This window comes from Ornithorhynchus anatinus, chromosome 17 (assembly GCF_004115215.2).
Source record: "Ornithorhynchus anatinus isolate Pmale09 chromosome 17, mOrnAna1.pri.v4, whole genome shotgun sequence".
In the NCBI taxonomy this organism is placed as follows: domain Eukaryota; kingdom Metazoa; phylum Chordata; class Mammalia; order Monotremata; family Ornithorhynchidae; genus Ornithorhynchus; species Ornithorhynchus anatinus.
The window spans coordinates 33,678,245-33,705,172 of NC_041744.1; the positions used below are offsets into that span (position 1 = coordinate 33,678,245).

The window sequence follows — 26,928 nt, forward strand, 5'->3', positions numbered from 1 at the left end:
GTGCCCTGCACATAGTAAGCGCTTAACAAATACCAACATTATTACCTGGCACGTAGTAAGCTATCGTTAGTATCGCCGTTATTATTATTATCATCGTGTAAGCCTGTCTCTTCTGCCCTTCTCCATTTTCCCTTTCAAGGTCATAGATCGGTATGATTTTTAGATTGCTCTGGGTTAACTGCTGCTGCGTGTTGTCCCGGTTATGCTGTCTCATCGTGGTAGGTGGGAACAGGTACACAAATACTTCTCCGTCATCATTCGGTTAACGTCACGTTTGCATTTATCTAGCATCTTTGCCCCCAGAGTCATTTTATGATCCTCATTAGCACAATTCCCCGGAGCAGAGGCGTTTTGCTCGTGGTTGTCTCAGCAGCCGAAGGTGAGTTGTGAGCTCGTTGTGAGCGGGGAATGTGTCCGTTATACTGTTAGATCGAACTCTCCCAAGTGCCTAGTACAGTGCTCCGCACACGGGAAGCGTTCAATAAATACCTCTTCAAGGCAAGACCAGGCCCAGATGGGCCTCGTGGGCAGACTCGAAGAAGGGTGACCAGGAATTTGAAAAACAATAAATGGCAGCCAACAAAGCAAGCATTCCTGGCTTTTTAAGGGCATCTCTGAATGCCCAAGCACTCGATGGCCGTGGAGCTCCCAGTTTGAGAGAGGCTCCAGCCCATGTGGAGTGCTCAATCCATCACGAGTATTTTTTGAGCGCTTACTGTGTGCGGAACTCTGTGCTAAGCACTTGGGAGAATACAGTAGAACAGAGGTGGTAGACACGTTCCCCGCCCGCGAAGAATTTACACTCATCTCCTCCCTGTCCCTCCACAGGTTATATGATTCTGTCGGTGAGGTTCCAGGCACCGGGGAAGTCTGGACCGGTGACCTTGTCGTGTCCGAACTTTCTCAAAAGGATCAACTCTTTAACTTCCCCCAGCCCTACATGTTTATCCCCGGTTTAGGGGCCAAAATTGAGTGCAATCTGCCTAATCCTTTCAGCGCAGTAATGGAAACGTAATCTATGTGGCGATCCTAGCAAATACCGCAAAAAAAAAAAAAAAAATCCTAGTGAAGTAACTCTATCTATTAAATGCCCATGAAGCATCTCTTGTTTACTCCTCTGGGGAATCATGGCATCTTTGTGCATTTGAACAATCGTTATTTATTTTCATCCCTTAAAAGCTGTGTCTCATCTCTGGTTTGCATTTGTCAACATTTTTTTTTTTTTGAAAGGGCTCCAGAAGACCTTTTTGAAAGTGTTCCTATTCCAGAGACTAATTTGGACAGAGATTTTTGCAAAGCCCTGGTATAGAAGTTTGCCTGTAAATTTGTCATTTTTTTAATGGTATTTATTAGGCACTCACTATGTGCCAGGCACTGTTTTAGGTGCCGGGACAGGTACAAGGTAATCACATGGGGCTCACAGTCTTAATCCCCATTTTACAGATGAGGTAACTGAGGCACCTAGAGGTGAAGTGATCTGCCCGAGGTCACATAGCAGACAAGCGGCAGAGCCGGGGTTATTGATTCAATAGTATTTATTGAGCGCTTACTATGTGCAGAGCACTGTAACCGGTTAGTTACTGACTTACTAGTATAGCTCTTTTGAAGGTGTGGCATTTGGGTATGGCCCTTTCCCCTCAGGAGTGCTTTCTTAGGCTGGAAATCCAGGGCTTTATCCCACCCCCTCTCTAGGATGCTCCACTGGGCCAGATTTGAGCCTTGATTTATCGGTAATTGGGTCCCGGGCTCATCCTTGGACAGGGATTGTCTCTCTTTATTGCTGAATTGTACTTTCCAAGCATTTAGTACAGTGCTCTGTACCCAGTAAGTGCTCAGGAAATACAATTGAATGAATAAGGGGGAAGAGATTCCTTCTGTGCAGTTGCCACAGCGCTACTGAGGGGACAGCAGTATGGCCTAGTGGAAAGAGCACCGAGTCAGAGGACCTGGGTTCTAAACCCGGCTCTGCCGCGTGTCTGCTGTGTGACCAAGTCTGTTCTGTGTCTCAGTTCCCTCATCTGTAAAATGGCAGTTCGGTCCTCCTCCCTCTTTCTTAGACCGTGAGCCCTGCGTGAGACGGGGACTGATCCCTGCGTGAGACGGGGACTGATTAACTTGTATCTGCCTCAGCGCTGGCGACAACAGCGCTGGGCACGTAGTAAGCGCTTAACAAGGACCGTAAGGATGAGGGAATCCTGCCCATGTGCGTTCGGACCTTCTGGAGATGAAGTCGAGCCCACTTCCGGTCACTTGCAGTTCAGTGGCGCCGTCTTCTCTACCAGGGGCTGGACTGAGGCTTTGGGGGCGCCTGGTGGGGAGAGAGGAAAAGAGAGAGTCAGGATTCACTGATGCCGTGTGCATCCGCACCGTTCGAGAGTAGATTTATTTTTCTCTCACTCCATCCCCTCTCTGAGGACCTTCCGGAGGGGAGGCCGTGTGTTAACCGAAGAAACGTTTAAAGCCGTTTTCTCTTCAATGTGACCAGCTTCTACAAAAGCCGACTCATGTACTTGCAGGGATGAAGCCAAGTTAACGGGAGGCCGATCTGGGGTCCTGAGGAACGATGCCGTCGACCCCTGCGGGGCGTAGGAGGCTCCGTGGCCGCCATGGGTGAGCGAGCTACGAGTGGACAATGTGGGCTACTTTCTGCAAACCACAGCTTTTCTGCTTGTTCCTGGCAGTGCTGACCATCGTGGTCCTCGTCCACAACATCACTCAGCTAGAGGTGAGTTTCCCGCGCCGGACCTCAAGACAAGGTCAGCAGGATGTCTCCGGTTCCATTTCGTCACCTCCGAGTCTGTTTTACACCCTTGGTCCTTTCAGGCGCTCGGCCTCCGAATCCTATCGTCCCTTCATCTTTCCAGGAGTGGGTTCTGCCTGTTTCCACCATCTCAGAGGTGTGGTCAGCGGCAGCACCTCTGCCTTCTTCCCTAATTGGTGTCTTGTCGGAAATCTCCCTTCCTGGGATCGACAGGTATTCATTCTACCTCATTTGTTCAGGGCTGGCTTTCCCGGTGGCACGTCCAGCTTCTCTTTGGGGATTCTCCTCCCGAGACTTGTTGATTTACCTTATTATCCCACTGGGTGCTGGGTTTCTGTGCCCATCTCATTCGCTGCATTACACCTGGTCTCGGCCCAAGTCCCTCTTTCTTGTTTCTGGAGTTTCACGTTGGCTTTTACCTGGACCCTGAACCCCAACTCTTCGCTTGTGCAGAAAAGAAGCTTGGACGTCCATTTTTGTGTGTGTCAGGGACTGATCCCTGGGGAGAGAGCCAGGAGAGGGGTAGGAAGGACCCACGGAATGTCTGCTAGGTTAGAACCGATGGCAAATGCCTTGGTGCCAAGCCCGTTTTGTGAGATTCTCCACACCGACGAGGGGCCTCAGAGGAGCAGGAAGCTGACTGAGCCGGGGCGAAAGAAAAGAATGCCGGGTTCTGGGTTCCATGGGCTCGGGCAGATGGAGAAGAGGGAAGTTGAAAAGAGGTGGGATGGGGATCAGGAGAGACTGAGGAGAGGCGGGAGCCATGTAAATTCTCTGTGGGCAGGGATTGTGTCCGTTTCTGTTGTATCGTACTCTCCCAAGTGCTTAGTACAGTGCTGTGGACACAGTAAGTGCTCAGTAAATACAATAAAAGGTATAAATCCTCTGTGGACCCCGTCTGCCTTCTCCCTGAGGATTCTTAAGTTAGTGCATGCCTCCTGGACTTGCACTACACATTTTTAAGAACATTAGAAGGGAGGGAGGGAAAGGCTCAAACAGGGAGAAATCTCTGGGCACCAGATTGTACTCTAGCTGAGGCGAATGGGAGCAGCAGCTGAAATCACATGGCAATCCAGATGTCCCCTTCTCTCCAGCTTCTAATGGAAGCGTCTCTCCACTTCTAATAATGAAGTAATTGTTACTGTATTTAAGTGTTTACCATGTGTCAAGAACTGTTTTAAGCGCTACAAGATCATCCCGTCCTTCATGGGCCTCACTTTGTAGGTAGGAGGGAGAATGAGTATTGAATTCCCCATTTGACAGATAAAGGAACTGAGGTGTAAGGAAGTGAAGTGACTTGCCTGAGTTCACTGAGCAGGCAAGTGGCCGGGGCGGGATTAGAACCCAGGTTCTCCTACTCCTAGGCCCATGCTCTTTCCAGTAGGGCACTCTACGTCTGACCTGGTTTTGGTTTTCATGAAGTGTTTTCCATATTTTGGAGCATCTTTGAGCTCACAGAGTTTTTTCAGGAACGGGGCAGCCCTACCAACCTAGAACAGCTCCTCCGTCATCGATTCGATTGATTTCCTCCAAACGTGTTCCAAGTGCTCGTGAAATTGATATCCCGGGAACTTTCATCAAGTCTCGAGACGCCCCCCTACCACAGCCAGACTATTTTTTAAAAAAAAATGGTACTTGTTAAGTACTTACTATGTGGCAGGCACTTTACTAAGAGCTGGTGTAGATACAAGGTAATCACGTTTGGACACAGTCCCTATCCCACGTCCCATGTGCCATGTCCAATGTCCAGAGTGGGGAGAGAGAACAGGCAGTGAATCCCCATTTTACAGATGAGGAAACTGAAGCACAGAGACGGTTAACTGACTTACCTCAGATCACACAACAGACACATGGCAGAGCCTGGATTAGAACCCAGGTCCTTTATTTTTTGTTTTTTTAATACGGTGTTTGTTAAGTGCTTACTATGTACCAGACACTGTACTAAGCACTGGGATAGATAGAAGATAATCAAGTTGGATACAGTCCATGTCCCATATGGGGCTCACAGTCATAATCCCCATTTTACAAATGAGGTAATTGAGACCCAGAGAAATGAAGTGACCTGCCTCAGGTCACACAGCAGACAAGTGGCAGAGCTGGTATTGGAACCTAAGTTCTTCCGACTCCCAGGCCCGTGCTCTATCCACCAGTCCGCACTGCTGCTCTTGACCGCCACTGCTTAACGCGACCCGAGAGACATCATCTTGTCAGTGATTCTTCCCTAACGGATCTGCTATTGTCCTTTAGATTCGCAAACTCGATCCCCAATCCTTCATGATTCAGCCAGATGGTAAGGCCGATGATGAGTATCTCTTGAGGTTTTGGGGCTGGGGGTGACTCTCAGTCAAAAAGGAAAAGTTCAGTGTTTTTGGATATCTAACACTCCTGGTAGTATGTTCAAAAATGGACCTAAACTGTTGACTTCACATCCCTCTACACCTGAGCCTAGCTAGGAAACACCACTTCCTCCCAGTTGGAATCCTGGCCTTCCTTCCTGCATTTTAACTGCCCTTGTCTGCATCCTCGTCTTCCTCTGAGGAAAGGTCCTATTTCCTCCAGCCTGCTAACCCTCTCTGGATTCTCCTTGCATTTTAAAACCTGAAACTGCCAATAAAGAAAAAAATTCCACCCCTCCCCATTGGAAGGAAAACCCCGAGTTGGGCAGAGGAGGAGGGTGGGGTTGGGGGGGATGTGGAGCTGGAGAGATGGAGGAAGGTCAGTGGCTAAACGTTCCAGGAGGAGAGTGGAATGAAGCAATGGAAGTTGCGCAGAGCAGAATGGAAGATGAGGAGCTGGGGCAGATTGGAACCCACTTCTGTTTTTCCCTGGTATCTGCCTGCGGAGGGGAAAGTGGACCTGAGGAAAGAAAGTCGAAGGAAAAAAGAAAGGAAGCAACTGAAGCGGTGGGTTAAATAATATTAATAACTATGGTATTTTTTAAGCGCTTACCCTATGCCAAGCACTGTTCTCAGTGCTGGCGTAGATACAAGGTAGGCTTTCCCACCTGGGGCTCATAGCCTCAATCTCCATTTTCCAGATGAGGTCACTGAGACCAGAGAAGTGAAGAGACATGCCCCAGGTCACACAGCAGGCAAGTGATGGAGCTGGGATTAGAATCCGTGACCTTCTAATTCCCAGGCCCGGGCTCTATCCACTACACCATGGAAAAGAGGGAGGGAGAATTGGAGGAAGGAGGAATAGAAAAGAGGGCACTAGAAAAATAGCGATTCTCTTCCTGGCACTTAGGACAGAGCTCTGCACACAGTAAGGGCTCAATGAATACCACTGACCGACTGACGAGAAGAGCAAAGGGTGGCAGGTTCCCTTGCTCTCTCCCATTTCTGCTTCCCAAATTTTCCCTCTTGGCTAGGACATGCAGGTAGGTAGAGGTACTGGAATTTAGACAGAGGTGACGGGGTAGAAGTGGAGGGAGGTAGTGTGAAAAACAAGAGATGAACGAAAGGCTGAGGGGAGAGGAACAATGAAATAGAAGGAAAGAAAATGAAGTAATCCATCAGTGGTATTTATTGAGTGCTTACTATGTGCAGAGTCCTGTATTAAGCGCTTGGGACAGTGTATAACACAACAGAGTTGGTAGACACGTTCCCTGCCCGCAGAGAGTTTACAGCCTCAGAGGGATTTAACGAACGCTGTGATTATGCCGCGTGGAATGGCACAAGTCAGAGAATGAGGGAAGTTGTGTAGGACATTCTGAGAAAATAACTGGGGCTGAATTTGGAGAAGCCAGACCGCAGAAGGCCGATGCAGTTATCGATAGCTCACAGTCAGCAAGGACCGAGGACGGGTGTGGCCCAAATCACTCAGCTCCGGCCGCCGAATTTCTCTCACGATAGCATTGGTTATGTGGAGGGGTTAGGGAACCGGTGTGTTTGGAGTTGCTAAATTTGGCAGGAAACAACCTCAAGGTGAAACATGTCTTCTTTTCCTCCGTTTAGTTGGACTGGCAATTCAACTAAGATGAACCAACTGAAAGGAGAATTTAGGACCCATTTGACTGGGGTTATAGCATGATATGTAATGTGTGTCTAATGATGCTATTTCCTGGAGTCTCTCAGGATAGTATAACACTTTTCAACCAGTAGTATTCATGGTATTAGCTCCGCTGTCAGCGTGGCGTTTGTTTATGACATTGGTTAATCGCTCACTATGTGCCCAATGCTGTACTAATCGCTGGGGTAGATACAGGTAACCAGGGTGGGCACCGTCCCTGTCCCAACTAGGGCTCACAGTCTTAACCCCCATTATTCAGATGAGGTAAGTGGGGCACAGAGAAGTTAAGTGACTGGCCCAAGGCCACACAACAGACAAGTGGCAGAGCCAGGATTAGAACCTGGGTCCTTCTGACTCCCAGGCCCTTGCTCTATCCATTACTCTACACTTCCAGTGCAAAGAGATCTACTCCAAGATCTGGAATTCTGCAGTTGTCTTTCTACCTGAAGGTGGCTAACGTGGGTGAAGAAGCAGGGTGGTCTAGTGGGTAGAGCCCGGGCCTGGACGTCAGAAGGATCTGGGTTCTAATCCCAGCTCCACCACCTGTCTACTGTGTGACCAGGGGTTAGTCACCAACTTCTCTGTGCTTCAGTTACCTCATCTGCAAAACGGTGATTAAGACTGTGAGCCCCACAGGGGACAGGGACCGTGTCCAACCTGATTAGCTTGTATCTAGCCCAGAGTTTAGAACAGTGCTTGACACATAGTAAGTGCTTAACAAAAGCCATTAAAAAGATAGGTTGGGTATGGAGATCTGTAAAGGAAATGTGTGACAGGATTAAGGTGTTAGTGAATAAATTCCTTGTACAAGTGGAAGGTGATGGAGTCATGACCAAGGAGGAAGTGGAGCTGAGGGAATTGATTCAAGGGCAAGAGATTTTGTTGAAATGTCAGAAGGCCACAAGCTGGTGAGAGAGTCTGGAGAAAAACAAGAGAAGGATGGTGAGGAAGAGGGAGGGATGAAGTGAGTCATTTCCGAGAAGGGAACAAACCTGTTTTGTTGAGGAAAGAGATGCTCAAAATTATAAGAACGTAAGGAAAAGACAGGAAGCAAAGGGAAGGGAACCGCGATGGGGAGAATTCCGAGCAAGAGGGGCTGGGGTGGTCTATAAGCTTGGCTCAGGGCGTAATGAAATGAGCCAGGAGGAATGTCCCAAACGCTTAGTCCAGAGTTCGGTACACTATCATCACTCAATAAATATAGTTGATTGTTTGAGAGGAGAGGGTGGGGATGAGACTGGCATTGCCAGGTACAGATGGGGAATCTGGGAGGAAATAAGAGCATTTTCCAAGGAATGATTTAGGAAGAGGAGAAAAAGGTGCCACGGGGTATCGGTGACTTGACAGAGGCTGTCCTTTAACTCGATCGAGCAATTCTCGAGATCGATTGAGTTCAAGGGAGGCACCGCAGAGAGGAAGTAGAGACGCTGAAGAACTTTGAGGAGAAGTTGTTCTCAACAAGAAATCTGCTAAGGAGCCGGCAGGTGTCCTCAGAAGGCTATCGTGGAGAGGGTAAAATGGCAAAATCCATCTGCCGTGTAGTCATTTTTCCCTTTCAGTTGAGAAAGGAGAGAATATATGATTACGGTTTATTACCGTGTACAAAATCTATGCAGGAATTCTGCTCAAGAGGCTAGAAAGAGTAGCAGTTGAAAGGGAGAAGCATCGCATAGGGTGAGAAAGCAGTGCGGCCTAGTGAAAAGTGCACGGGCCTCGGAGTCGGGGACCTGGGTTCTACTCCCAGCTCTGCCACTTGCCTGCTGGGTGACCTTGGGTAGGTCTCTTTGCTCCTCAGTGCTTCAGTTCCCTCATCTGTAAAAAGAGGTTTAAATACCTGTTCTTCCTCCTACTTGGACCGTGAGTCCCGTGTGGGACGGGGACTATATCCAACCTGATCGCATTCTGTCTACTCTAGTGCTTGCCCCATAATACCATAATTATTAACATTGTTATTATCATTATTAATAGTATTACAGAGATGTGCAGTAAAAGGCAGCAGGCCATCAGATTGCTTAACTACTTTGAGAGAAGGAGATTTGGGAACGTGAGGAAGGGTAGGTTAGGCCAGGGAAGGTTTCTGACAGGATGACTCACAGCTATTTTGGGAAAGTTCTGGAAACCCCTGCGATATGGAAGTTGAGGATCATTTCTATATATAGAAGCAAATCCTCACATAAGCAGGAGGGAGACTTTAGTGGAAGGAGGAAGGGAAGAAGAAGAGGACAGAGACACAGGAAGGAACTGGCAGACTTTTAACACTCTCTTTTGGGGGACAGGAAAATAGGATAGAGAATCAGGACAGGTGAGAAAAAGAATAAGCACGCAGGGAAGCTGTCATCGGAGGAACAGGATGAGACCTTAGAGGTAGTTTTTAGCCCCAGGGTCTTATGTCAGGAATTAGTAATAATATTTGTGGTGTAACCTTTCCCCCTGCAAGCTGTATGCTCCCTGTGGGCACGGAACATATCTACCGTTTCCATTTTACTGTACCCTCCCAAGTGTTTAGTACAGTGCTGTGCACGTCAGGTTCAATAAATATGATTGGTTGATTGAGTGATTGAAGGACTATTCTATACGGTAGGGAGAGGAGGATGTTTCCTTGTAGAACTCTCTCCCTGCATCTGATCGTGCTTTTCGTTTACTATCTCTGAGGGGATCGCCAGACTTGTATTTTGCACATAGTAAGCGCTCAGTAAATATTATTGATTGATTGTTCCTAGAACTCTTTGTGGAAGCTGGTGGCTCACTGGAAAGAGCACGGGCTTTGGAGTCAGAGGTCATGGGTTCGAACCCCGGCTCTACCACTTGGCAGCTGTGTGACTTTGGGCAAGTCACTTAACTTCTCGGTGCCTCAGTTACCTCATCTGTAAAATGGGGATTAAGACTGTGAGCCCCACGTGGGACAACCTGATTCCCCTGTGTCTACCCCAGCGCTTAGAACAGTGCTCGGCACATAGTAAGCGCTTAACAAATACCAACATTATTATTAAGCTGGTGCCACCAGCTCACGACTGTTTGACTTTGGATGGGGATTTTGAGAGTGTTGGGGCATCAACTGTAATTTGTTTGGCAGGGTGTTTAGGAGAGGGGCAGAGGGGATGTGTTCTTCTGCATAACGGACAGGTTGGGCGGGGTTAAAAATCCCAGTGACCTCAGCTGGCCTGTAGTTAATCTGGACCCATGCCAGACTTGTACCAAGACTGAAGTGCCCTGCCTCCTTTTCATCATCAATCAATCAATCATATTGATTGAGCGCCTAATAGGTGAAGAGTTTGGGAGAGTACGAGGCAACAGAATTAGCAGACACATTCCCTGCCCATAATGAGCTTACGATATATAGTCTACGTGGAAAGCAGGATGACCTAGTAGCAAGAGCACAGGCCTGGGAGTCAGAGGTCGTGGGTTCTAATCCCAGCCCCGCCACTTGTCTGCCGTGTGACCTTGGGCAAATCACTTCACTTCTCTGTGCCTCAGTCACCTCATCTGTAAAATGGGGATTAAGATTGTGAGCCCCATGTGGGACGGGGACTGTGTCCAAGCTGATCAGCTTCTATCTACCCTAGCGCTTAGAACAGCGCCTGGCACATAATAAGCGCTAAACAAATGCGATTAAAAAAAACAAAGCACATTTTCACTGACGGTTTCTCCCTTAAATAGCGGTCGATGTCCCAAGACTGCCCGTAAAACTTGTACCTGTTGTGCGTTTACCTCCCCCAGCACCTGGACCATGAGGGAGACTCAACGTTCTTCCTCGATGCCAGCGGGCAGGACGTTGGGGTGCAAGAGTCCGGACCGGGCAGGAAGTCCTACTGCGGGTACGAGCGCCAGGTGTTGTCGAGGAGGGAACGGGCGGAAGAAGCCTCCTTACTGGCGGCCCTGCAGTGGCAGGACTCTCCCAGAGAGCCGGTCCCCTTGGCCAGGAGCACTGACCCGTCGTCCAGCTACTTCGTCATCTTGAACTCCGGGGCGGCCTTCAAGGTGGGCGACACCCTGGAGGTGCTGATCCACGTCCAGGATTTCCAGGGGAAGCCTAAGAAGTACGGCGGGGACTACCTGCAGGTGAAAATCCACTCCCCGCCGCTGAAAGCCGGGGCGGTGGGCAAGGTGGTGGACTACCAGAACGGCTTCTACAAGGCCTTCTTCACGCTGCTGTGGCCGGGCAAGGCGACGGTCTCCGTGTCCCTGGTTCACCCCAGCGAGGCCATCCCCGTCCTTCGACGGCTGCAGGAGGAGAAGCCGGACAGGGTGTATTTCAAGAGCCTCTTCCGCTCGGGGATGCTTTCGGAGACCACCGTCTGCAACGTCTGTCTGCCGGGGAACCTGCCCACGTGCAACTTCACGGACCTCTACACCGGCGAGCCCTGGTTCTGCTACCGGCCGAAGAAACTCTCCTGCGGCAGCCGCGTCAACCATTTCAAAGGGGGGTATCAGAAGGGCCTCTTATCCGCCGCCGAGAGCGTCTTCTTCAAAAGGTACGGGGGCTGCGGGAGGGCCCTTCGGAAACCGCATCCGTCAACCAGCCTCCCCTGGCCGTGGGATCTCCCCACCCCTGTCGCTCCCGAGAAGAGCCTTCCCGCTTCTATTCCTCTCCGCCTGCCGTCGCCAATCCACATCCCTAGCGGTTACGGCGCGACCGAGGGTGATTGAGAGAGTGGGGGCGGGCTTAGATTTTTGTGGGGGCGGTGTAATTTTTTTTTTTAATGGAATATCGTGTTTCTTCAGGGTAACCGCAGAGCAGACTAGAAGCACTTAGCCTCAGGACAGATACAAGATTCAGGAGGTTTCTCTCCTGTAAGAGTGTCTCCTGGGGTTCTTCGGTGCCCATTCAACCTAATCAGGAGAAAAAAACAGTATCGACAGGGAAAATAACGCCGGAGAACCAGCCTCTAGGGAGAGGCTCCCTCGTTCGTGGGCTTTGAGGAAAATAAAAGAAGCAGCGTGGCTCAGTGGAAAGAGCCCGGGCTTGGGAGTCAGAGGCCATGGATTCTAATCCCAGCTCCACCGCTTGCCAGCGGGGTGACTTTGGGCAAGTCACTAACTTCTGTGTGCCTCAGTTACCGCATCTGTAAAATGGGGATTAAAACTGTGAGCCCCACGTGGGACAGCCTGATCACCTCGTATCCCCCCGGCGCTTAGAACAGTGTTTTGCACATAGTAAGGGCTTAACAAATACCACCCTTATTATTATGAAAACAATGCGTGGAGTTTTCCATTTCTTCTGGGTGGGTTTTAGTCCCCCTGGTCTGGAAGGACCGAGTGCCCCTGCGCCTGCCATGTTGCAGGATGGTCAGCAGAGGGAACCCTCCATGAAGTTTCAAGCCCCTAATAATAATAATAATATGAATTATGGTATTTAAGCGCTTACTATGTGCCAGGCACTTTCCTGACCGCTGGGGTAGGTATGAGATAATCGGGTTGGACACAGTCCCTGTCCCACATGGGGCTCTCATTCTCACTCCCCGGTTTACAGATGAGGGAACTGAGGCTTGCCCCAGGTCCCACGGCAGACAGGGGGTAGAGGCGAGATTAGAACTCATGACCTTCTGACTCGTGCTTCATCCACTGGGCCATGCTGCTTCTCTGAGATGTAAAATGTAAACTGTCAATCAGTTGATTTTATTGAGCGCTTACCGTGGGCAGAGCGCCGGACTAAGCGATTAACGGATTTCAAGGAAAAATGAGCCGATACTTGAGAATCAGATGCGCTCTCCGACTTCGGCTCTCTCTGTCCGGATGAACCGGCTCTATTGCAGGGGGCTGAGTGCTTTGAACACAGGAAACGCTCAGACAATGCCATCGATCGATTAGGGACGTGCGCAGTCCCCCGGTGGTGGCCAGAATCCTAATTGTGCTATTTACCCAAGGTCCTTGAGCATATGAGCATGCTCTCAGCAATGGGCAGTCCTGCTGACTCTCTGGTAGAGTTAAGAAAATAATGCATACACCTCCACTTTTAACTCCCTGGAATGATTCAGGAAGTAAGACGGTGGCTTCGATCCCACTCAGTGCTGTTTTCTGGGAGGTTAAAGAGAATCGGAATCCAGATCTTTGAATCGTTGAAGTCTTGAGGTGAAGAACCTCTTGAGAAAGACAGTTTAAGTGTCCCTTCCCATTATGCCCGGCCTGACGGCTTTTCTGGGTCATAGTTTCTTCACCTGTGAAACAGGGATTCAATACTTGTCTCCCTTCCGCCATAGAGTGGGAGCCCATGTGGGACAGGGACTTTATCCAACCTGATTATCTTGTATCTTCCCCAGTGTTAAGTGTGGTACTTTTAAGCTCCGTGTGCTAAGGGAACGTGTCTGCCAACTCTGCTATGTTGTACTCTCCCGTGTGCTTAGTACAGTGTTCTGCACACAGTGAGCACTCGATGAATATGATTGATTGCACATAGCAAGTACTTAAAAGGTACCAATTATTGTTATTATCCAAGGAGCAACTTAAGCGCCCTCAGTTATCCTGGCCATACAGGTGTTTGAGCTCTCTTGGCCGTTGGAAACCTATCTTCTTACAGAAGGATTTTAAGAAAGGGCTTTTCCAGTTCATAATCTTAGAGGGTTTTAGAAAAGGCGTTGCCCCAGCCTGGAGAGGGTACATGTTTCACAGAGAGAATGTCTTTCTGCCAGTTACCACCGAGCCATCTGGTAGCATCGCATGAGGAGAGCGAGACGGGAGGAAGCAGGGCCACGCTGAGAGAGATCCCGCTTCCCCTGGCCTCCGGGATCATACAACCCTAGACTCTAAGCTCGGTGTGGGCAGGGAATGTTTCTGTTTATTGTTAGGTTGTTCTCTCCCAAGCGCTTAGTACAGTGCTGTGTACACAGCACTCAAACTGACTGACTGTGGTAACCAGGTGAGTTGAGCAACCTCACCTCTGCCCTGCCTTGGGGCCTGTGACCTCACTCCGCTTCCTGGCCGGAAGGTGCCAGTGTTGATTCAATCAGTCGTATTTACTGAGCGCTTACTGTGTAGTGAGCACTGTACAAAGTGCTTGGGAAGTATAATTAACAGAGACAATCCCTGCCCACAGTGAGCTCCCAAGTCTCATCAATAAATACCATTACTGCTATTATTTAGGAATGACTTCATCACTTCCCTCAATTAGGTACTTCCAGAAATCCTGCTGCTGACTGGGAAAATGGCCAACTGATTACTAACAGGCTCGCTCATGGCCAAGACTTCCCTGCTTTTGTTAGAAAAAGATATTCAAACCCTCGGTGTCTTGCCATTCACCCGGCAACTTCCTTACACGCAGCGCTCGTTGATCGACTAACAGATTTGAACCTGTATAAAAGCACTGTAAGGTTTTAACCTGGGAAATGACCCCGACAAAAGCTGCGAGGGGAAAAAAATGGGCTTGGGTCACTAAGCTTCTGTTTCTTCCATTTTATTCTTTTTTAAGTGACGTGAACATCAAGATGCCAATTCTCTCCAGTGGTCCAGACTCGGTGACCGTGTGGCCCATAGGAATAAAAGGTAAAGAAGAATTAGCTCAGTATTTTATTGTTGTTATTATCATTACATTTATATTAAGACTTATTGTGTGTCAAGCACAGAATAAATGCTAGGGTAGATTCAAGTTAATTATACAGAAACAGTCCCCCTCTCTAATGGGTGAAATCTTCTTAAAGGCCATTTTGGATTTACATCTTGGAGCCGAGAGGTGGAGGTTACGTGGTAAAGAAATACAAGCAGAAGGTTGTGTTTTTCTGAAAAATAGAGAAATAGATGAGTGTCTTTTGACTTGCCATCTCATATAACTGTGGTACTTGTTAAGCGCTTTTAACTATCCGCCAAGCACCGGGTAAGTGCCAGGGTAGATACGAGTAGAGGGATTTGGAGGAGAAACCGGATGAGCGCTACTAGGCCATTTCTGCGGTCATCAGGAGCTGTCCGAGGACATCAGATCCCACCGTGAATGGTGCTCAGTGAGCAGGAAGGAGGCTTGAAGGAGGCAGAGGAGGGCAGGTGTTCCCGGAGAAGCATGTCATGATTTGGAGGAAGCGGCAGGAAGGGAAGAGACAGATTTAGAAACGAGAGTAGGTGATGACAGAGGAAGTTTTGAGGCTAGAAAGGCTTTTGTAGAAGTCGGCAGGTTGGATTTCCCCATTTGGTTCCAGGTGCTGCTTGTTTCCTGGGTGGAATATACTACCTTTCATAACAACATGTTTGGCATAGGACAGGAAGCTGAGATCTTCCCACAGAATTAGCCACGGATTGACGTTTCCGAGGGCTGCCGTTAATCCCCGTAAATGAGGGCTTGAATTATCTCGAGAACTTCTGGGGCTCCACGGTCGTGCTGCTCGACAGTGATTGATTTCGTGAGAAGCCACGTAGGATTGCCTCAGAGTTATTCTTACAACTTGAGACGCTCTGCGTGTGCTTTTGAATTCAAGCAGGTTTCAACCTCCCCATCCGAGAACCCGTTTTCTTCAGTGAAAGCTTTTAAAAAGGCTGTTTTGGATTTAAGCTTTGAAGCCAAGAAGAAGGGGAGGAGATGGTGGGGGTACAAAAATACAAGTGGGAAAAGGAGGCAAACTGTCATTAAACCCCACTTTCTGGGAATACATCAGACACTTTTTTTAAAAATAGTATTTGTTAAGCACTCACTGTGTGCTAGGCACTGTACTGAGTGCTGGTGTAGATACGAGGTAATGAGGTGTGATACAGTTCTTGTCCCGCGTAGCGCTCCCGGTGTTAATCACCATTTTACGGATGAGGTAATTCAAGTTCAGGAAGTGAAGTAAAATGGATGTTAAGACTCTGAGCCCCATGTGGGACATGGACTGTGTCCAACCTGATTAGCTTGGGTAGCCCAGTGCTTAATACAGCGCCTTGCACATAGTAAGCACTTCACAAATAACGCCTAAAAAAAAAAGACGAGGATGAGGCTACTGCTGCTGCTGATCGGGTCACGGGAAAAGCGCTTTTGGCTCGATCTTGTGGAATCACGGCTTTAACCAGACTCCTAGAATTGGCTCCATCTCTCTGGCCCTTCAGGGAGGAGACGTGAATACGAAGATCCACAGAAGTTTCTTCGCAAAGACCTAAGGGTTGTCTTCTGCCACCTTGTTAAACTTTTCCTTTCCTGTAAATCAGGGGCCTTCCTTTTCTCCCTCCCCCGCACTGGCTAAACCCCATAGCTGCCGTTTGGAAGGAGCGCCATCGTTTTCAGGAATCGAGAGCGGAGAGAATGGTTGGTTTGGAAGACACCGTCAGTGGGTCTTGCCTTTCCCTGGACCTGCGGGCCGAGTTCATGAACTATTCCAGACAGACGCACCACAACATTTTCGTTTTATAGAAACCATCTGCTGCATCCAGTCCCTATTTGGGCCTTCTTGGCTCTCAGACCTCCAGATCAGTTCCACATTTGCCAGATGCTGTGGTCTTAGAGAGGGAGGTTTTCTTTTGCCATAAACCACTGTCGGAAAATGTTTACTCTTGTAATAGAATGAAACAGGGAAGCAGCATGGCCCAGTGGAAAGAACACGGGCCTGGGAATCAGAGGACCTGGGTTCTGATTCCGCCCTCACCACCTCTTCATCATCGGTGGTATTTATTGGTATTTATTTAGTACTTACTGTATGCAGAACACTGTACTAAGCACTTGGGAGAGTTCAGTACAGCAGAGTTGGAAGACACGTTCCCTACCCACAATGAACTGACAGTCCAGAGGGGGAGACAGACATTACTATAAATAAATAATTCATAATATATAATTTAAAGATAAGTATGTAAGTGCTTTGGGGTTGAGGCTAGGGCGAATATGAAATAACCAAAGATCGCAGATCCAAGTGCGTAGACGTTTGTCTGCTGTGTGACCTTGAGCAAGTAATTTAACTTCTCCGTGTCTCCGTTTCCTCATCTGTAAAATGGAGATTAAGATTATGAGCCCTCTGTGGGACAGGGACTGCCTCTAACCCAATCATCGGGTGTCTACCCTAGCGCTTAGTGGAGTGCCTGGCACATGCTAAGCGTTTAACAAATACAATAAAAAAAGAATTAGAAACAACATGGCCTAATGGAAAAAGCAAAGTCCTACATGTCAGAGGACCTGGGTTTGAATCCCGACTCTTCCACCTGCCTGCTGGGTGACCTTGGGCAAATCACTTAACTTCTTAGTGCCTCAGTTTCCTCATCTGTGAAAAATGGGGATAACGGAGACTGTGGGCTCCAGATGGGACAGGAACTGGCTCTGACCTGCTTTATTTTAGGATCTGTCCCATGTTTAATTCAGAATATGTCATCTAGTAAGCCCTTAACTATATACCTGGCTATGTACCCCTTGGGCACTTGGATACCCACTCCAGCCCCACAGCACTTGTGTAAATATCCTTAAACTCTACTCTTTCCCCCCATTTGTACTTTATTTTATTGTTTCTCTCGACGTAGACCGTAACGTCCTTGGGGACAGGGATAGCGTCTTCCAACTCTATTATACTGTACTTTCCCAAGCGCTTAGTACAGTGGCTGTTTATTGTTATATTGTGCTGTCCCAAGCATTTAGTACAGTGCTCAATAAATAGGATTGAATGAATGAATGAATAAATGCTGGGCACACAGTAAGCACTCAAGTAATGTCGACTTAACAAATACCAGAAAAAACCCACTTGGAAACCATTTCTATATTATTTGTGTAAGAGTCTGGGTATTTTCCCTTGCTTCATAATGAGCTTAATTCTCTCAGCCAATCAATCGTATTTATTGAGCACAATATAAGAATATAGCAGACACATTTCCTGCCCACTGCAAACTTACAGACTAGAAGAGGAGGCAGACGTTAATATAAATAAATTATGAAAGTGCTGTGGGACTGGGGAATGGGGTGAGTAAACGGAGCAAATCAGGGGGACACAGAAGGGAGTGGGAGAAAAGGAAAAGAGGGCTCAGTCAGGGCAAGCCTCTTAGAGGAACTGTGCCTTCAATAAGGCTTTGAAGTGGGGCAGAGTAATGGTCTGTCAGATCTGAGGAAGGAGGGCGTTCTAGGCCAGAGGCAGGACGTGGGCGAGAGGTCGGCGGTGAGATAGACGAGATCCGGCGAGTAGGTTCGCCCTCTCCGTCATCAGTTATGTTCTTAAGGAGGCCTACTGAGTGTTCCATGTGGACTGGATATTTGAGACCCCACCCATGGCTATCGGGAGGGCCTGGCCTGGCCATCTCCTCAGCACCCACCTCTTCTCCCCGCTTCCTCTACGTAATCAGGGAGAGAACTGAATCCCTTGATCACCTCCCTTCCACAGGCCAGCAGACAATTCCTGGCACACCCTCAACCTCCCCTGAAAAGAAAAAGAAAAAAAAGTCGCTCACCACCAAAGGCTGGCGGCTCCAAGATCGGAAAAAGGAAACAGATCGTCCGCGTCAGCCATCTTGGGTCATGACATTGCTTTTGTTTCGGGAGATTTAGCTTTTTTTCTGGTTTAGAAGGAGGAAGGTGTTAAACGATCACCCTTTTCCCTTTCCAGAAGCAAACAATCTGGAGCGATCTCAAGGTGCGGACCCTTTCCCTTCCGGCTATTATTACCAGGATCGGTGGAGGCCGAGAAAGTACAAGATCCGTCGGTTCGATGAACCTGCCAACATTACCGAGTGCTTGCAAGGAAAAGTGGTCTATTTATTCGGGGATTCCACCATAAGGCAGTGGTTCGAATATCTGACGGCATTTGTCCCGGGTGGGTACTTTTGCTTTCCTTGGGCTTTACGTTCTGCTTGGAGATGGGTTCTGGGGTAACCAAACACAGAACTTGGGCCAGGGCTTGGCTAGGTGAATGGGAGTTGGGGGGTGGGACGAGAGAGGGAGGTTTGTTTTGTGTGTGTTTGTGGTATTTATTAAGCGCTTACTGTCCTAAAAGCTGGGGTAGGTGCAGGTTCATCAGGTTGTCCCACATGGGGTTCACAGTAGAAATCCCCATTTTACAGGTGAGGTATCCGAGGCCCAGAGAAGCAAAGTGACTTGCCCCAGGTCACAGAGCAGTCAAATGGTGGAGCCGGGATTTGAACCCAGGTCCCTCTGACTCCCAGGCTCGTGCTCTATCCAGTAGGCCTCGCTGCTTCGGGGCTTTGTCCCGGATGAAGCGAATCTTCCTAAGCAGGAGTCCGCCCCACATCCCAGCCTTGGGGCTGCCGAAGCTTTGGACCCATTTATGGGAAAGTGCCAGGGTGGCGTCGGGGCAGAGGGGCAAGGCCTCGTTTCTTCCAGGGCCTCCCCGGGCCACTTCCCCTCGAACCACACCCGATTTCAAGCTTCCCAAGAGCAGGAATCGGTTCAGCGCTGCTTCCACCCCAACACCCACCACGAGACCCTGGAGCCTCTCTCTAAGGTTGGCACTGTATCCTGAGCCTCCCTTTCACCCCACCTTCCAAAAATGCCTCCCCTTCCCACCCCCTGCTCCTTGTCCCTGGATGGGATGGGAATTCATTCATTCATTCAGTCATATTTGTTGAGCGCTTACTGTGTGCTGAGCACTATACTAAGCTTTGGAAAATACAGCTCAGCAACAAAGACAATCCCTGCCCACAACGGGCTCGCAGTCTAGAAGGGGGGAGGCAGACATCAAAACAAGTAAACAGGCATCAATAGCATCAATATAAATAAATAAAATTATAGATATAGATACACATCAAAACAAGTAAACAGACATTAATATAAACAAATGGACTTATAGATACGTACATACGTACACAAGTGCTGCGGGGCGGGGAGGGAGGGTAGAGCAAACGGAGAGAGTCGGGGCCATGGGGAGGGGGAGCAGAGGAAAAGGGAAGGGTTTAGTCTGGAAAGACCTCCTGGAGGAGGTGAGATCTCAGTAGGGCTCTGAAGGGGTGAAGTGTGCTGGTTCGGTGGAGGTGAGGAGGGAGGGTGTTCCAGCCCAGAGGTAGGACGTGGGCTAGGGGTCGACGGAGGAACAGGCGAGAACGAGGCACCGTGAGGAGGTGAGCGGCAGAGCAGCGGAGTGTGCGGGCAGGGATGTAGAAGGAGCGAAGGGAGGTCAGGTAGGAGAGGGCAAGGTGATGGAGACCTTTAAAACCAATAGTGAGGAATTTTTGCTTGATAATCAGGTAGGAGGGGAAACTGTGGCGGAGAGGTGATAAGAAGGGAGTAGATGGGAAAATCTTAGCATGGGCAGTTTAAGGAAAGTATTTCCTGAGTTCTGTGACATCAAAATCCTCCTCCCTCTCTTTGCTTAAAAATAAGGAGAAGAAAAAGTGAAACCAGGGCCTTTTGTGTTTTTTTTCTAATGAGACGTGCAGTTGCTAGAACATAAAAACTAGGAATCGGGTCAGGGGAGATAACCCTCTCTCTAATGTTAGTGACCATTAAATCTCTTGGAAGAGATTTTCGACAATCAGTGATTGAGTTATTTGGCAACGCCTACTCTCGACACCCAGAATTAACCAAAATAATGGATGGAAACTCTTTGCCGAGTTCCCGGATCTGGGTTCGAATGAAATGGGATTTGGAGATTGAAGGGAAATGAATAACGAATAAATCCCAAAAGAGAGGCCCAGAATTACAGGGGGAAGTGAGTAACATCTCTTGGGACACAGAGAACCAGGTTACTATTTGCTGTTATTGCGATGCAGGGAAAACTAGTTGTGTTACCAGACAAACTGGATGGAGGAGGCCATTCTGTGTGAGAGGGACAGGTTACATCATTAGGGGAGGACAATCCCAGACACAGGAGTTTCTGCTTGAATAAAGGCTTTAAGTAATCTTTGCCCCCAGAGGTTGGAATCAGGATCCATGGTTTTCAAAAGGACCGTGCCCTAAAGAAAGAGGTCTAGCAATAAGTGTCCTTTGGCTGAATTTCAGATGAATGAACCCGAGTCACTTATCTTGGCATCTAGATGCCAAATTAGGGACAAAGATACAGAACGGCAGCAAAGCTGCCATGTGTCGACAACGCAATGGTTGTAGGCGGTAACTCTTAGCTCATAATGATAATAATAGTAATTGTGGTTTTTGTTAAGTGCTCTCTATGTGCCCGGCACTGTGCTAAGCGCCGGGGTAGAGGCACAAGATAATCAGGTCACACAGTCCTACAGGGGCCTCACAGTCTAGGTAAGAGGGAGAACAGGTATTGAATTCCCATTTTACAGATGAGAAAGATGAGGCACAGAAAAGTTCAGTGACTTGCCCGGGGTCACCAAGGGGCACTTCTTAGATGAAAGGGGAACGTCTCCAGAAATCCTCTGAGCAATCCAAGTTGGGAACTGCCGTTATCATTTTACAGCATAGGAAGCAGTACAGGTGAAGGGGAAATGACTTGTTGACATTTCAGGCACTGCAAAGCCCCACCTAAATCATTTCCCTATTCAGTGACAGTTTCACCGGAGAACGTTTCATTTCCATACAGATGTCTGCGATAACGGCATAAGCAGTAACGCTTTGCTCGGCCTAAAACCGACATCCATTTTTCTTGAAGGCCACAACTGTAGTCATCCTTCCAAATTGCAAGAACACAAAGGGCATGCAAGCCAATTCATCCAGGACTTTGTTTTTTCCGTAATCAATCAGTCAGCGGTGTTTCTTGCAGGCCTATCTAATACAGAACGCTGTACTAAGGGCTTGGGAGAGTACGACAGAGGTGAAAAGACATATTAAGAATACACTTACCACTACTGATAATGATAGTAATCGTGGTATTGTTAAGTGCTCGCTAAGTGCCAGACGCCGTACTAAGCGCTGGGGTAGATACAAGATAATCGGGTGGGACACAGTCCCTGTCTCACATGGGGCTCACCATCTTAATCCCCATCTTAGAGATGAGGAGACTGAGGCACGGAGTTCAGTGGCTTGCCCAAGGTCACACAACAGACAGGAGGCAGAGCCGGAAATAGAACCCAGGTCCTCTGACTCTCAGGCCCCTGCTCTTTCCACTAAGACAAAGTGCTTTTGTACTAAGTGCCTGGGTAGGTACATGATAACCAGACATAGGGCTCGCTAAGTGGGAGGGAGAGCAGGTATTGAATCCCCACTGGCGGATGAGGAAACTGGCCCGGGGACACCCGGTTACTATTATTTTCATTACGTACTGAGAGTTACCACCTACAACCTGAGTGTCGTCGGTACGCGGCAACTTTGCTGCTGTCAGAATCTGTGACCTTCCGACTCCCAGGCCCGCGCCCCATCCACGACGCCATGCCGCTTCCCCTTCTGCCTTTCAGTCTGCTCTAGTTCCCTTGTGGGGGGTTTGCAGCTCCGACCAAGGGTAGCAGGCCAGAAGGCCCCCGGCTGGAATTGCTTAACTCGGGGATTTCCGGGGATTTTTTCTTTTCTCTTCGGCTTGCCTCGGGGTCGGGGGGTGGGGTCGTGCTCACTCCCTGTCCGGTGTCCTTCAGACCTGGTGGAATTTAACCTGGGCAGCCCGAAGAACGTGGGCCCCTTCCTCTCGGTGGACCTGAAGCACAACATCTTGTTGAGGTACCGCTGCCACGGGCCGCCCATCCGCTTCACCACGGTCTTCAGCAGCGAGCTGCGCTACGTGGCCAATGAACTAAACGGCATCGTGGGCGGCCGGAACACGGTGGTGGCGTTGACCCTCTGGGCCCACTTCAGCACGTTCCCCGTCGAAGTGTACATCCGCCGGCTGAGGAACATCCGCCGGGCCGTGGTCCGCCTGCTGGACCGGAGCCCCAAGACCGTGGTGGTCGTCCGGACGGCCAGCGTCCAGGAGCTGGGGCCCGAGGTGAGCCTCTTCAACAGCGACTGGTACTCCCTCCAGCTGGACACGGTCCTGCGGAGGATGTTTTCTGGGACCGGCGTGTATCTGGTGGATGCCTGGGAGATGACCCTGGCTCACCACCTGCCTCACCAGCTGCACCCGGATGTCGTCATCGTCAAGAACCAACTCGACATGTTCCTGTCCTTCGTGTGTCCCCCGGAGACTTGAGCGCGCGGGCGTGACGGGGGAGCCCCCGCAGAGCGAACTCCAGCCGGGAGGGCGGGGAGGGACGGGGGACTGCCGGAGAGGGGAGAGGTCTAATTTATGTCTGCCCGTTGAGGTGCTATCAATCCCGCCCCAGCCGAGAGAGCCCAGCCGTATCGACCGGAGAGTCGTACGTCCGCCCCGTCGGCATCGCGACCAAAGATCCATGAGTGGATGCGTTAGGACCTTCTCGTTTGGGGATTTCTGGCCTTCTGGCTGCGATATCGGGCTCGGGCTAGACGGCGAGGGGAGGAAGCTGGTTCCAAAGAGATCCGTGTCCCTGGCTGAGTCAGAGAGTGTGGGCGCACCCTCCAATTCACCCTGAAGGGTCCCCGTCGCTATTTAGGATGCCCCGCCTCGAGGGTTGAAGCAGCTGGCTTCCGCAAACATACTAAGGGGCATAAGACTGAAAGCAGCGAGATGATTCCTTGGTGATCTTCCCATGCAAGTTCTCCTGGAAAAGTCACAGGGCGCAGTCAGGATTTTACTCAATTGACTAATATCGAACCTTCCCGCTCTATGCATTCATGCCAAATAAGCCCTTAGAAGAGGAAGAAAGTGGGCAACGATACAAAACCAGTGGCTAGATCAGAAATGCTACAACTGAATTTTGCACTGTACGATTGTGTCTAATTTAATAGATGCAGCTGTTCTTCACCATGTTTACTGAACGAATTCTACAAAAAAGCAGTGTTACTTTTGGTGAAAGGAGGCGAAGCGGTCTTTTTATTTTGCTCTTGTGTTTTTGTTTTTTTAGGGTCCCCTCTTTGAAAATAATATTGAAATGTATATAATTTTCATCTTTTTCAAATAGCCTTTCTTATATTAGCTTTTCCTTACCATCATCTTGAAAAGCATCCTGAAATGTGAAACTGAAACCTTTTTTCTGGCAGATAGTGCCTGGCTGGCAGGCAGCGTGACCTCTTTTACCCTTCTCTTACAAAAGCCATTTTTGAAAGTTGCCAGGTTTTTTTTTTTCTTTTACTGTTGAAACACGTACTATTTCGTTTACAAGTAAGCAAACTGAATATAGTTTGTCAGTGGATCCTGCTGACAGTGTCCAGGAAATGCTGTCGAATCTTGCTCTCGTATGGAAATCTCACTCTAAGCAGAGACACATTTTTATTGTGTTTTTGCCTTCGGCTCATCAGTGGTATTTGCTGAGCACCTTCTGAGGGCTTAGTGCAGCGCTCAGGGCTTAGTTCGGTGTTCTGCACACGACGAGCACTTAATAGATACTATTTCTACTACCGCTGAGCCCTGGGGAGAGAGCAACAGAAGCAAAGCAAAGTTTTACCTACTCCCCTGGAACTACCAATCTACTGGGAGATACAAGTAGATACATATTATTTATAAATAACAGGAGCGGGCCAAAGAACAAGGATATTAGCAGAACGAAGATAGAGTGTGATATGCCAGGATGAAATGCCTGGATAAATAATTTAATATAGACATATACAGGTGTACCTAAGTGCCAAGGAGAGGATTACAAGACGTGTTCTGAAGATGGCAGTTGGGTCGACGTGTCTTAGCGTTGATGTTACGAGAGCGTTGTGAATTAATCGAGAAGGTGTTCCTGGAGGAGGTGCGATTTCAGGAGGGCTTTGAGGATGAAGAGAACTGTGCGAAGGTGGATTTGGAAGGGGGGTGGTTGTGTAGTGGGGAGAGGATGGGAGGGGGCCCAGACAAGGAGAAAGAGTGCGAATGAAGGGTTGGAGGAGGGGGGAACTGGGAGTGAGAGACCCAGTTAGGCGAGGGAATTTGGGAGTGGCCGATGAAGGGAGCCAATGTTTAAGTCGGGAGCGGGTGTCCAACGACCCTTCCGTGTTGCCGTAGAGGCTTGATTAAGCCCGTTCATCACCCGAGTTTCCCAGCGGGTCCCCGAGGTTTTTGAGGAGCTCAGTTCAGTCAGTGGAGCCAGCGGAATTTGTTGGAGAAAGGGACAGTAAGAGTTCCATGCTATTGGATGGAGCGAGCCGGAGAGATGATTCACAGCTACACTTATTGCAGTCTTGCACATAAATATAAAAAAATGAAACAGCTTGTTACTTGAATTAGTTCACTCTGCCCTCAAAGGACAGAGAAAGATGTATGTTTAATAGGCTCTACTACTGACCAACCCTGAAGAAATTACACCTATGAAGGAGTTAGTTGACTGACTCTAAGGCTGATTCATGATTGCGTGTTTCATGGCTGTTTGTACCTGTGAGTCAGCTAGAGATTACAGGGATCCTTTGACTCTCTTTTAGATTCTGGAACTACCTTTTGGAGAGATACTAGGTCCTCTCCATGTACAAAAGCAGGCATGTATCTGGTATGTTCGTGACAGCCATAACCCCTTTGTGCAGATAGAATAACGGAGATGAAGGTCCTGCAGAAAATATAAAGGATTAGATCAATTCAAAATACGAATATTTCTCCAACTAACCTCTAATTTACCTCGGGTGACAGTGGGCTATCTTGGTTGTGATAAAATCTGCTGGTTATGTGAAGGGGATCCAGAAGTTTCTCTTTCTGAAACGTGGGCGATGGATAAGGAAGCCCCTTTCCCTTAAAATGCTTCGCTTATGTTTATGAAACCACTCGGATTCCCGAGCTGAGTTTCATTTCAGGGACAGGCCCTTCAGGGGAAGGAGTGGGAAGGTAATTTTTTGGAAGCATTTAGACCTAAAAGCACTTGTATGAATACAAAAGGTACTCGCGGATAGGATACAGGGCACAGACTGCATGGGAAAAGAACAAGTCTGAGCGCATTAGCAGGAGGTGAAGCAGGAGGACACTTTGAAAGCCTGTGGGGGTCTAGAAGTGGACTTTCTCCAGAAGAAGTGTGGCAAGTGCTTTTTAGCTTAACTAAAAGGGTGGAAATAGATGTAATGCCTACAGACCACGCAATTTCTGTAGTCCGTAACATTTGGTGTGTAGCATTTATTGAGCACTTACAGTGCGCAATACGCCTTGTTGAGAACACTGCCCTTATCCCCCGGCCCATGATCCAAAAGGAGTGATGTTGGAGGTGGGGAGCAGATGCACAGGGAAAAGTTAACAATGAACATGAATCAGCACAAGGAAAGATCAGGTAAAAAAAAAAACAAACAACTAAACCACATCAACTGCAAAAACAAACCAAGAGCGGTTTGTTTAAGGCGCTTGGATCTGCTCCAGGCAGGCATTTTTTGGGTGAGAAACTACCACCACTTTCCCCGACGTGCCAATTTTTATACCGGCGCTGCTGAGTGCCCTGTTTGCCTGCGCTTCCTCCTAGCGATGCATTTCATCAAGTGGCCGCCATCAGATCCTAGAGCCAGTTAGACCCACACTTGTATTAATCTCTGCGTATCTTCTGGGATTAGCTCTTGGGGAAAATAGCAATACCAATAAAATCCCGTCTTTTGAAAAGCCTACTAAGTGGAATGTCTAGTCAATCGATCGCGATTTGTCGGTGTGCATCGTGGCTCCGTTTCATCACAACTTTCAAGTTGCCGATGTCCGTCACGTCTTGGGCTCATAGGCGCTATATACCTAATCGTCGTCAGTTTACCCGTGGGAAAGCACCATTAGTGTGTGATATTAGCACTGGGCCCTAATCCATAATCTAGAGCAACCAAGATAGTGGAGCTTCTAGGTACGCATTCTTGTGTCTCGGCCTACTGCATTTACCAAATATTAGTTATCTTTTAAGGCTAATTGCCCTATCCTGGATCACTACAGCAAACCATCAGTCTTTACCAAAGTAAACTTTGTTTCAGCCATAAATAAAGATAGTTTTATCTACACATTTTGGGCTAAACTGATGTGGGGAGATGTCTTGCAACTCTTTTTTTTGTTTGTTTCTTGTTTTTTTAATAGTATTTGTTAAGCATTTACTATAAACTAGGCACTTTCTTAAGCACTGGGGTAGGTGAAAGCAAATCGGGTTGGACACAGTTCATGTCCAGCATGGGGCTCTCAGTCTTAATTTCCTTTTTACAGATGAGGTAACTGGGACCCAGAGAAGTAAAATGAGTTGCCCAAGGTCACACAACAGACAAGTGGTAAAGCCAGGATTAAAATCCAGGTCCTTCTGACTCCCAGGCTTGCATTTTATCCACTAGATCATGCTGCTTCTTAGGCAGATTGTCTTATGTTCTGTGACTTTATTTCTGTTTACTGTGAAATACCATTTCAACTTTCAAAAAGCCAAATATTCAGATACCCAAAGATTGGCATTAGTCATTTGTAAAAAAGAAAATA

General features: G+C 48.5%; 1 protein-coding gene across 2 annotated transcripts in view; it reads left to right on the plus strand.

The window, feature by feature from the left end:
• Window positions 1-26,469, plus strand: part of NXPE3 (neurexophilin and PC-esterase domain family member 3) — a 29,130-nt gene extending 2,661 nt beyond the window's left edge. Inside the window, exons 1-6 of one of the 2 annotated variants that reach the window (XM_001518811.4) lie at window positions 136-232; window positions 2,517-2,725; window positions 10,490-11,244; window positions 14,175-14,248; window positions 18,235-18,441; window positions 22,112-26,469. In XM_001518811.4, coding sequence (XP_001518861.1) covers window positions 2,633-2,725; window positions 10,490-11,244; window positions 14,175-14,248; window positions 18,235-18,441; window positions 22,112-22,662 — 1,680 coding nt within the window. In that variant the 5' untranslated portion in view covers window positions 136-232; window positions 2,517-2,632 and the 3' untranslated portion in view covers window positions 22,663-26,469. Of the gene's footprint in view, window positions 1-135; window positions 233-2,516; window positions 2,726-10,489; window positions 11,245-14,174; window positions 14,249-18,234; window positions 18,442-22,111 lie in introns of those variants that run through there. The other variant, XM_029082193.1, reaches the window with a different exon arrangement.
• The last annotated feature ends 459 nt before the right edge of the window (window positions 26,470-26,928 follow it).